Source organism: Pteropus vampyrus, unplaced genomic scaffold, assembly GCF_000151845.1.
Source record: "Pteropus vampyrus isolate Shadow unplaced genomic scaffold, Pvam_2.0 Scaffold250, whole genome shotgun sequence".
In the NCBI taxonomy this organism is placed as follows: Eukaryota; Metazoa; Chordata; class Mammalia; order Chiroptera; family Pteropodidae; genus Pteropus; species Pteropus vampyrus.
In genome coordinates this window covers 868,730-879,404 of record NW_011889031.1, presented here as the reverse complement: position 1 = coordinate 879,404, position 10,675 = coordinate 868,730, and the positions used below count along the sequence as shown (strand labels likewise).

General features: G+C 46.9%; 1 protein-coding gene and 1 non-coding gene across 2 annotated transcripts in view; both read left to right on the top strand.

Annotated features, from left to right (window-relative positions):
- Positions 1-10,452, top strand: part of TRPM4 (transient receptor potential cation channel subfamily M member 4) — a 19,513-nt gene extending 9,061 nt beyond the window's left edge. The window contains exons 7-15 of the mRNA XM_023520168.1: positions 5-132; positions 4,163-4,295; positions 4,454-4,628; positions 4,954-5,131; positions 8,816-9,009; positions 9,234-9,366; positions 9,575-9,647; positions 9,737-9,842; positions 10,082-10,452. Coding sequence (XP_023375936.1) covers positions 5-132; positions 4,163-4,295; positions 4,454-4,628; positions 4,954-5,131; positions 8,816-9,009; positions 9,234-9,366; positions 9,575-9,647; positions 9,737-9,842; positions 10,082-10,086 — 1,125 coding nt within the window. The 3' untranslated portion in view covers positions 10,087-10,452. The remainder of the gene's footprint in view (positions 1-4; positions 133-4,162; positions 4,296-4,453; positions 4,629-4,953; positions 5,132-8,815; positions 9,010-9,233; positions 9,367-9,574; positions 9,648-9,736; positions 9,843-10,081) is intronic.
- On the top strand, positions 2,167-2,273 carry LOC111729190. Its single transcript, XR_002776128.1, has one exon. It is a non-coding gene; the product is annotated as a U6 spliceosomal RNA (small nuclear RNA).
- Positions 10,453-10,675: the final 223 nt, after the last annotated feature.

Genomic DNA, 10,675 nt, shown 5'->3' with positions numbered 1-10,675 from the left:
GGCCTCCGGGGCGCCCGGGCCGGGCCCCTGCCGGACCCCGCTGCGCCGCCGGCTGCACCTCTACCTCGCCGACACCTGGAACCAGTGCGACCTGGTGGCGCTCACCTGCTTCCTCCTGGGCGTCGGCTGCCGGTGAGCGCCCCTGTGCCCTCGATCCCTAGCAGACGCTCCTCTGAGCGCCCGGACCTGGCCAGGGCTGAGCTCTGTGTATCCCCCACCCCTGCCCCCCAGGGCAGGCCAGACGCAGGCGCCGCCCTGAGCCCCCTCCTCCACCTCCGCAGCCCATCCTCCTCCCCGCTCTCTGTCCCATCCCCCCTGACCATCAGCACCGCCACCCTCCCCCGTGGACCCTCGCCCCAGCCTCCGGGGCTCTATCCATTCCTTCCCCACAGGTGTCTTCTTACACCCAGATCTGACCGGTCCCTCCCTTTCCCAGTGCCCCTGGACAGAGCCCAAGGCCCTGAACCTGGCCTTGGGCCCTGTCTGATCCTCTCTGCAGGACTGTCTCCCGATTTCTTTTCTTCATGTACACCGCAGCCTCTCTGCAAGCTACTCGTAGTTCCTTCCTCAGGGAGACAGACGCGGGGGCTTTGACCTTGATCCTAGATATTTTGAATCTGTGTAATTACAAACTTATCATCGGAATTTTACCAGTACTGATGAATTTTTCTCAAGGAAGTATCTTCCAGTTGCTTGAAACGTCCCTGATCGATTTTATAGGCAGGGCAGCTAACTCAGCTTCACTTATTTTCATCTTCAGTTTCTGAAATTATTTCAGTGTGGTTAACTATTACCGGGGTTTACTTTTACGACAAATGTTTGGTTCACCATTCGAGTTTTTTTGTCCGCGTTGAATCGGGCTAAACTCTAGGGTCCGTGCGTGTGAATTTTACTTTGTGGCTTTTATTTCTTTATGTCCAGTGTTCTTCTGGGTGAAATGTCATAGATTCAGATTTCATCAGGGAGGCTTGACTGTTTTGGCAGTTTTTCAGTCCATAAAAACCTTGACTGTTTCTGCTATTTCTTAGCTAATTTATACAAAATACGAATTATGGGGGATTTTTCTCAAATGTTATCTGTTGACAAGGCTGGGCAGAATACTGTTTGTTCATTTCTTTTATAGTTTCCGGATCGTTCTGTGAGGTGCCCAGAGAGAGGGCAAAGGGCACGTCAAAACTTCCTCGAGAACAAATTATCTTATCTTTGGGTCTTGGCACAGGCTGTTCCCTCTTTCTGGGACACTTTTCCCTCCTCTCTTCGTCGAAGCCAACTCTGACACTTCTTTTAGGCCTCAGCTTTGCGGTCTCTGTCAGCCTTCCTTTATTCTTCCCAGGCTCAGGTCCCTTCTTTAATGTCCTGAGGTCACCCCAAATGGTGCTCTGATTATGGCTTGTGCCATAATTTATCTCATCTCCCAGCAACTTAAAACATCTTTGAAATACAGTCTATTACTTTGTGGCTTTTATTTCTTTATGTCCATTTTTTTCTGGGTGGGATGTCATAGGTTCAGATGTATGCAGTAATATATCTTCATTGAACAAGATTGAACAAACAAAGGCAGAAGGACATACAACAGAAACCAACAGTTTTCCTCAATCTTTCCAAGCATCCTCCCTTTCTCAGCAGTAATGTCCATCAGCAGTTTGGTGCACATCCTGCCTGTTCTTTTTCTATGCATTTACGTGGACAGATACACATAGTCCTTTTATACACAAAAGGCTTTGTATTTTATGTATTCTTCTGCAGCTTTTTTTTCCTCTATGATATGTCCTGACATTCTTCCCATATACTGTATTCTTTGATAACGTTGCATCCGATTCCAGAAGAAGGGGTTTTTGCTATTATCGGCCAAAGATCAGACAAGACAGACTTCTTGCCAGAATTTAATGAATGAATGAATTCTTATCATAAGGCAGTGAGGCAAAAATTCTGAACTTCAAGAGCTAGAACTTAGGTCAGAATTTTCTCCACAAAGTCTCTTTCATTTTCTGCTTAAGGAAAGCAGACAACTCTGTGGATACAACTTAGTGACTATTTACAAGGATGAAGGGACCTGACACCCCTTGTATAATCTGGATGGTTGACATCAATACCCCCTACTCCTTTCTCAGTTGACACCTCCAAAGAAACGCTTCTTCCATGCTGTGTTAGAAATACTACCAAGTAGTGCTCACTTTGGCAGTACGTATATTAAAAAATGGAACAATACAGCGAAGATTAGCATGGCCCCTGTGCAAGATGACACGCAAATTCGTGAAGCGTTCCATAGAAAAAGAAAAAAGGAATGCTATCGAGTAATACGATGTGAATAATTTATTCCTACAGCAAGATAAGAGTTTTGCTTTGCAGAACACTGTGCTTCTGTTTATTTCTTGTACTTGTATAAGGTATCTTTTGAGATGATAGGGTCAAGGCTTTGTGCTACCCAGTGCTCTAAGAATACCAGTGGTATTTAAGACATACTGTCCAGCTCACCATTTTCTAGGGGTGGGAAAAATTACTGCATGGGGGGAAAAAATCCAAAGATCTCTGCTTACAATGGAAAAAATTTCCAGTGATGTCCAGAATTGCATGGAAGAATCATTTTGTGTTGCCAATCTCTTCCGGATGGACATTTTGGTTGTTTCTAATTTTTATTATTCCGAAGTAATAAAAGTTTACATCCCAGACTTCAACTTTGTGGGTCGAAGGGTACATATATTCTTGATGTGGACAGATTTCCTTGTAAGATAGCTTCACCCATGTATACGCCTACCATCAGGGTAAGAGGGGGCCCCCTTTAAAGACACACTTGACAGTACCCTGATATTTTTAATCTTTAAAATTTTGTAGCTCTTAATTTAACGACCTTTTTTGGCCAATCTTATGGGTAAAAAGGACCTCTCCTTTTTAAATTTAGGCACCCTGACTACTAGTAAGCTTGGACATATTTTCATAGCTAATGACCACATGTACTTCTGTCAACTGTCTCTTCATAGCCTTTGCCCCCACTTAAAAAATTTTATTATGTTCATTGATCTCTTAAACTCTGGATCGTAATCCTCGGTGGTTTTGTTTTAAATATCTTCTCACAGTCTGTAGCTTGTCTTTTCATTTTTTGCATGTTATCTTAAAATATTCTTTTATTTTGTAACTTTTCATTTTGAAACAACCCAAAACTTATAAAAATGTTGCAAAACAGTAGAAAGAATTCCCCTACACCTTTCACCCAGATCTTCCAAATGTTAACATCTTACATTATCAAAACCAGGAGATCTTATTCACATTTCACTGGTTGTCCTACCGATGTCCTTTTGCTGGTCCAGGATTCCATGTTGCCTTTGGTTGTCATGATTCCTTAATTTTCTCCAATTTGGGACAGTTCTTCCATCCTTTTTTGGCTTTTATGACCTTAACACTTCTGAACGGCCCAGGCCAGTTATTTCGTAGAATTTGCCTCATTTGGGCTTGTCCAATGTTCTCTCATGATCAAATTTAGGCTATGCATTTGGGGCAAAACTATTTGTCTTTCTCTGTTCATCGTATTTATCTTTTGGTGCACAGACATTTTATATTTCAAAGTAGTCAAATTCATCAATCTTTTCCTTTATTGTGATTTCGTGTCCTGTAGATAAGACTGTTTTTCTTCTGTGACATCTTATCTCAAGCTCATGAAGAAATTCTTTTATATATTTTTTAAGATTTTAATGTTGTGCCTTTTATTCTAGGTTTTCAATCGACCCAGAATTTAAGTACACGATGATGTAAAATAGGGATATAATTTGTATCTTCCCCAGAGAGATTACTCATGGGATTGGCCATCTGACCTTATGCTGTGAATTGTGCGTTGGCCTTTATCCTCTTTCCAGTTAGGTCATTTGTCTTCTGCTTACTGACTGGTTTGCTAGAACGCCCCACATTTTGCCTTTTGTAGGTTGGACAAATATTGCAGTAGTTTTTCCAACTTGCTAAAGCCATCGTTCTTGCAGCCGTTTTTTAATGGGTGCCAGTGCCCTGCGTGGCCTAGTTTGCGCTGTGAGATCTGAGGACAGCCCTGGCGAATCAGAGGGTCCCAGTTCTGGCCTCCACAGCCTCATCTGAAGCCTCGCGTTGGGAAGTCGCGGGTGTTCCTTTGCACCCTGTGACCCCCGAGTGACCCCTGTCGCGTCTCCTCACACCCCAGGCTGACTCCGGGCCTGTATGACCTGGGCCGCACGGTCCTCTGCCTGGATTTCATGGTCTTCACGCTGCGCCTGCTGCACATCTTCACGGTCAACAAACAGCTGGGGCCCAAGATCGTCATCGTGAACAAGATGGTGAGGGGGCGGGGCCCGAGGAGGAAAGGGGCGGGGCCAGGGAGGTTCGGGCGGCTTGCAGGTGCTCTTCCGGGACGGAGGCAGGGCTTGGCGGGGTGGGGCGTGGTCAGAGCTGCGAGGGGCGGGGCCAGGCTAGTTCTCATCTTTCTCTCCAGTAGATGAAGGACGTGTTCTTCTTCCTCTTCTTCCTCGGCGTGTGGCTGGTTGCCTACGGGGTTGCTACGGAGGGGCTCCTCAGGCCCCAGGATCAGGACCTGCCGAAAATCCTGCGACGTGTCTTCTACCGGCCCTACCTGCAGATCTTCGGGCAGATCCCGCAGGAGGACATGGACGGTAAGGAGGGATGAGAGGGCCCAACACCCACCCTCGCTCTGAGCCCCTCCTCTCTGTCCCCCGTCTCTGGGTCTCTAGCCCCTTATCTCTTTCTCCGGCTGTCTGGGTCTCTGAGCAGGGCCCCTGCTCTTCCATTCCTAAAGGACTCCGTCCTCTTCTCTGTCTGTATCTCTGCCCCCTGTCTAGGTCTCTGCCCCCTCCTGTGTTTCTTTGGGTCTCTGTCCCCCTTTCTTTCTGGGGCTCTGCTCCCCCACGCCCCTCGGGACTACTGTATTTGTTAGGTCTCTGTCTGTCTGGCCCCATCTCTGAGTGTCCCCCTTTGCAGTGGCCCTCATGGAACATGTCAACTGCTCGGCGAAACAGGGTTTCTGGGCGCGCCCATCCGGGGCCCAGGCGGGCGCCTGCGTCTCGCTCTATGCCAACTGGCTGGTGGTGCTCCTCCTCGTCATCTTCCTGCTCGTGGCCAACATCGTGCTGGTCAATTTGCTCATTGCCATGTTCAGGTGAGGCCCTGCCCATTCTGATCTGACGTCACCCAGCATGACTCTTGACTCCAGCGTGACCCTTGATCCCAGCGGAAGAACTCGTCCCCAGCATGATTCCTGATCCCAGCATAATCAATTCTATCTTTAGTTTCTGAACTCTGAGTCAAATCTAGCGCTGGCTTATCCCCAGACCCAGTTAGACTCTGATTCTCTCCCTGAGCCCAGGCTGACTGTTTAAAAAAAATTTTTTTTTTAATTTTTTTATTTTTTAGGCGAGGCAACTCTTGCTTGACCTCACAGATTGCAAGGACCTTGTCAGCTTACAATCCCTTTTTTTTGCACCTACAGCCCCTGGTCTTCCTAGGTGGTCTCCCATCCAAGTACTAACCAGGCCCGACCCTGCTTAGCTTCCGAGATCAGACGGGATCCGGCTTGTTCAGGGCCGTAGATGGAATATTTAAAAATTTTTTATTGTGGCAAAATATATATATAACAGAAAAGTGGCCAGTTTTGCCATTTTAAGTATAATTTAGGGGCATTAATTACATTCATAATGTTATACAGCCATCAACACCATTTCTAAAATATCTTCATCACTACGAGGTTGTGTACCCATTAAGCAAGCGATAACTCCTCATTTCTCCCTTTCCCCCCATCCCTGGCAACCTCTAATGTACTTTAGAATAGGCAATGAATTTGCCTATTCTAGATGTTTCATATAAGTGGAATCATACAAAATTCGGCCTTTTGCGTCTGGCTTTTTCACTAAGCATAGAGTTTTCGATGTTCATCCATGTCGTAGCATGTGTCTGCACTCCGTTCCTTTTTAATGGCTGAATAATATTCCACTATATTGCTCTAAGACATTTCTCTGTGCTGGAAACTTGGGTGGTCTCCGTCTTTGACTACTGTGAACATACCAGTGCTTGTGAGGCTCTTTTCATTTGCTTATTGCCCATTTGTATATCTTTGAAGAAACATCTATTTAAGTCTTTTGCCCATTTTTAAATTGGGTTGTTTGTCTTTTTGTTCTTGAGTTTTAGTAGTTCTTTCTATATGCTGGATATTCAACTGTCAGATATATGATTCGCGAATATTTTCCGCCTTTCCTTTGGTTTTCTTTTCTTTTCCTTTCTTTGATAATATCCTTCGATGTGCAAAAGTTTTAAATTTTGATCAAGTCCAGTGTATCTATTTTTTTCTTCTGTTGCTTGTACTTTGGCGTCATAACTAAAATGCCAAATCCAGGTCATGAAGATTTATTCCTGTTCTGTGGTTTTGGCTCTTATATTCAGGTCGTCGTTCCGTTTTAACTTAATTTTTGTATATGGAGAGGTAGAGGTCCAACTTCATTCTTTTTGCATGTGGAAGTCTACTTATGTGGGACTATTAGTTGAAGAGACTGTTTTTTCCCTGCCATAAGGACTTGGCACTCTGAATCAGTTGGCCATTGTATTAGTTTCCTAGGATTTCTCTAACAAAGAACCAAAAAGTGGGTGGCTTTAAGTTACAGAAGCATATTGTCTGACAGTTCTCGAAACTAGAAGTCCAAAGTCAAGGTATGGACAGGCTTGGCTCCTTCTGAAGGCTGTGAGAATCTGTTTCATGCCTCTCAGCTTCTAGTGGACTTCTGGCCTGCATCATTGCAATCTCTTCCTTCACCGTTACACGGTGTTCTCCCTGTGTGCATGTCTGTGTTCAAATTTCCTCTTTTTATAAGGACACCAGTCATACTGGATTAGGGACCAAGCCTAATGACCATATATTTTAACTTGGTTACCTTTGTAAAGGCCCTATTTCCAAATAAGGCACATTCTGAGGTCCTGAAGGTTAAGATTTCAGTACATCTTTGGGAGGACACAATTTGAGCCATGACACTCATCGATGTATGGGTTTATTTCTGAACTCTCGATTCTATTCCATTGGTCGATATGCCCATCCTTGTGCCAGAACCACACTGTTTTGATTTTGTAGTGAATTTTGAAATTGGGAAGTATGAGTCTTTCGACTTTGTTCTTTTTCAAGATCGTTTTGGCTATTCAGGGCCTCTTGCAATTCCACGTAAATCCGAGGGTTGGTTTTTCCATTTCTACAAAAAAAAAAAAAAAAAAAAAAAAGGCTGTTGGAATTTAGATAGGGTTTGTAATCGAATCTGTAGATTGCTCTGGGTACTGTTGACATTTTAACAATGTTAAATCTTCATGCTGCTGAACCCAGGCTGACTTTCCACTTATTTAGGCACTCTTTTACATTTCTTTCAGCATTGTTTTGTAATTTTCAGTGTACACATCTTTCGCATTCTTGGTTAAATTGATTCCTAGGTGCTTTATTGTTTTAGATTCTATTATAAATGGAATTGCTTTCCTAATTTCCTTTTTGGATTATTCATTGCAGGTGTAGAGAAACATGACATTTTGTTGTTGTTGATCTTGTATCCCGCAACTTTGCCGAATTCATTTATTAGCTCTAGTAGCTTTCTTGTGGTTCTCTGAGACTTTCTATATATATAGAAGCATTTCACCTGTGAATAGAGATAGTTTAGCTTCTTTTCCATTTTGGATGCCTTTTATTTCTTTTTCTTGTCTTATTGCTCTGGCTAGAGTTTCCAGTACAGTGATGAATAGCAGTGGTGAAACTGGGCATCGTTGTGTTGTTCCTGATCTCATGGGAAAGCTTTTAATCTTTCACCATTGAGTACGATGTTAGCTCTGGGTTTCTCATGTTGAGGAAGTTTTCTTCTATTCTTACACTTACTTTTCTAAAGTTTTTTTTTTTTTTTTTTGAACATGAAAGGGTATTGGATTTTGTCAAATGTCTTTTCAGTGTCTTTGTGTCGATTAAGATGATCATATCATTTTTTTCCCTTTGTTCTGTTAATGTGAGGTATTACATGAGTTGATTTTTGTATATTAGACGCTGCTTGTGTTCCTTGGATAAATCCTGCTTGGCCATGGTGTATAATCCTTTTAATACGTTGCCGAATTAGGTTTGCTGGTATTTTGCTGAGGATTTTTGCATGTATATTCATGAAGGATATTGATCTGTAATTTTCCTTTCTTGTGATGTTGATACCATGGTAATGCTGGACTCGTAGAATGAGTCAGGAAGTGTTTTGTCCTCTCGTTTTTTGGAAGAGTCTGAGAAGTATTGGTGTTAGTTCTTTTTTAAATGTTTGGTAGAATTCACAAGTGAAGGCATCTGGTCCTGGGCTTTATTTTGTTGGGACATTTCTGATTAATATCTTTACTTGATATAGGTCTTTTGTGACTTTCTATTTCTTCTTGGGTCAATTTAGGTAATTTGTGTTCTAGGCTTTTCCCCATTTCATGTAGGTTATCTATTTCGTTGGCATAAAATTGCTGACGTATTTTCTTATAATCATTTTTATTTCTGTAAGGTTGATAGTAATATCCCCATTTTTATTTCTGATTTTAGTTTTTTGTGTCCAGGCTGACTTTGGAACCTGACTCCAACCTCCATTCTAATTCGTGACACCATCCAAAACTTGACCTCTAACATCTGACCCTTGGCTCTCCTAACCTAACTACTAATTGCATCCGTGATAACCTCTGACTTTATTGATTCTGACATCTGCCTGCTGCCTTGGACTTCAAACATATTGCCTGACCTCTAATCTTGATCCATTGCCCCTCGACCGGACTTTGACTTCTGGTGACCTCTGGCGACCTCTGGTCCCTACAGCTACACCTTTGGCAAAGTACAGGGCAACAGCGACCTCTATTGGAAGGCGCAGCGCTACAGCCTCATCCGGGAATTTCACTCTCGGCCTGCGCTGGCCCCGCCCCTCATCATCATCTCGCACGTGCGCCTCCTCCTCCGGCGATTTCGCAGGCACAGGGCCAGCTTGCCGTCCTCCCCGGACCTTCCGCATTTTCGTGAGAGCGGGTCATGGCTCAAAACTCAAGGGGCGGGACCTGGAGAGGAGGGAGAGCGTGGATAGGCTGGGGAGGATGCCCGGTAGCACCGGTGGGCGGTGTTTAGGCTGTCAGGGGGCGTGGCCTGGGAGAGCGCACTCGAGGTTTGGGGCGCGGGAGGCTGGGTCTGGGGGGGCGTGGCACGAGAACGGGCCGGCCCTTCGACTCCCGACCCTGCCCTCTAGGGGTCCACCTCCCTAAGGAAGCCGAGAGGAGTCTGTTGACCTGGGAGTCGGTGCAGAAGGAGAATTTCCTGCTGGCGCGCGTGAGGGACAAGCGGGAAAGCGACTCGGAGCGTCTGAAGCGCACGTCGCAGAAGTGAGTGGGGCCTGGTCGGGGGCGGGGCGTTTGGCCCCAGGGGCGTACCCCGCGACGGAGGTTGGGCTTGCAAAGCACTGAGGAGGAGGCGGGGCCTGAGGGGGCGGGGCCCCAGAATCTGGGAGGAAGGCGGAGCTCCGGGGGCGGGGTCCGTAGGTAGGTGGGGCCGGCGGGCTGCTGGCCCCGGCCTGAAGCCCTGGTTGCCTAGGGTGGACACGGCGTTGAAGCAGCTGAGACAGATCCGCGAATACGAGCAGCGTCTGAAAGGGCTGGAGCAGGAGGTGAGGCCGCGGGCCAGGCTGCAGCTTGTGGCTGGGGTGGGGCCGATGCCGTCGCCAGCTGGCGCCCTGACGTGGCCCCTGCTCCCCAGGTCCAGCACTGTAGCCGCGTCCTGGGCTGGGTGGCCGAGGCCCTGAGCCGCTCTCCGTTGCTTCCCCCGGGGGGGCCTTCGCCCCCCACCCCTCCTGGGCCCAGAGGTCAGTGTGTAGGTTCCACCTGTGTGTGTCGCCGGCCTCTGTCGCTGCTTCTGTGTCCGATTTCCAGGTCTCTGTTCCCGTATCTCTATTTTTCTCTTTCGCTGCTCTCGCTTTGTCCCTGGTTCACTCTCTCGGTCTCCTTTGGGCTTTTCATGGATCTTTCTCCCTCTTTTTGCCGGTCCCCCATGTTTTCTGTCCTCTCTATTCCCACCACCTGTTCTTTTTTCTCTTTCTCCCAGACTGAGTCTTGCCGGTGGACTTCAGATGCCCATATGGGGAGTTTTTGCTCCCAGAATAAGGCCTAGCTGGTCCTGAACCCCCTGCACCTGGTGGCCTTGGCCTTGAGGTGGGCCCCATACCCACGGACTAGCACCTGGGTCACTGCCGGGACCACCACAGGGAGTGTCATCCGTGCGACCCACAGCAGGCCCAGCCCCTCCCGGAACCAGCCTCACTCTGGGTGGGTCAGCGTCTGGAGCCCTGGCATGGCCTCTGAATGTCCTGCCACAGCCTGCTGGGCGGGAGGCAGCCACAGGGTCCTGGGCGGTACAGGGACCACAGACTCCATCCGCAGCTCCCCACACTGGGGAAATAAAGCCATTTTAGAGGAGTGGGGTCTGGATGCTTGATTCTTGGGGAACTGGTGGGTCTCTAGACCCTTTTCAGGTTGGGGGCTGGCGCTGGGGGTGGGTTTGGGGTCCTCGGTCGGTTTGTTGCTGTATTTCAGATATTTCGGGGTCCATTCCATCCCCTCAGCCCCACTGTTCCCGTCTGACTCAGGCCCGGTGCCTTTCGTCTGCACTATTTTGAGGGCTCTCACTTCAGTGAGACAA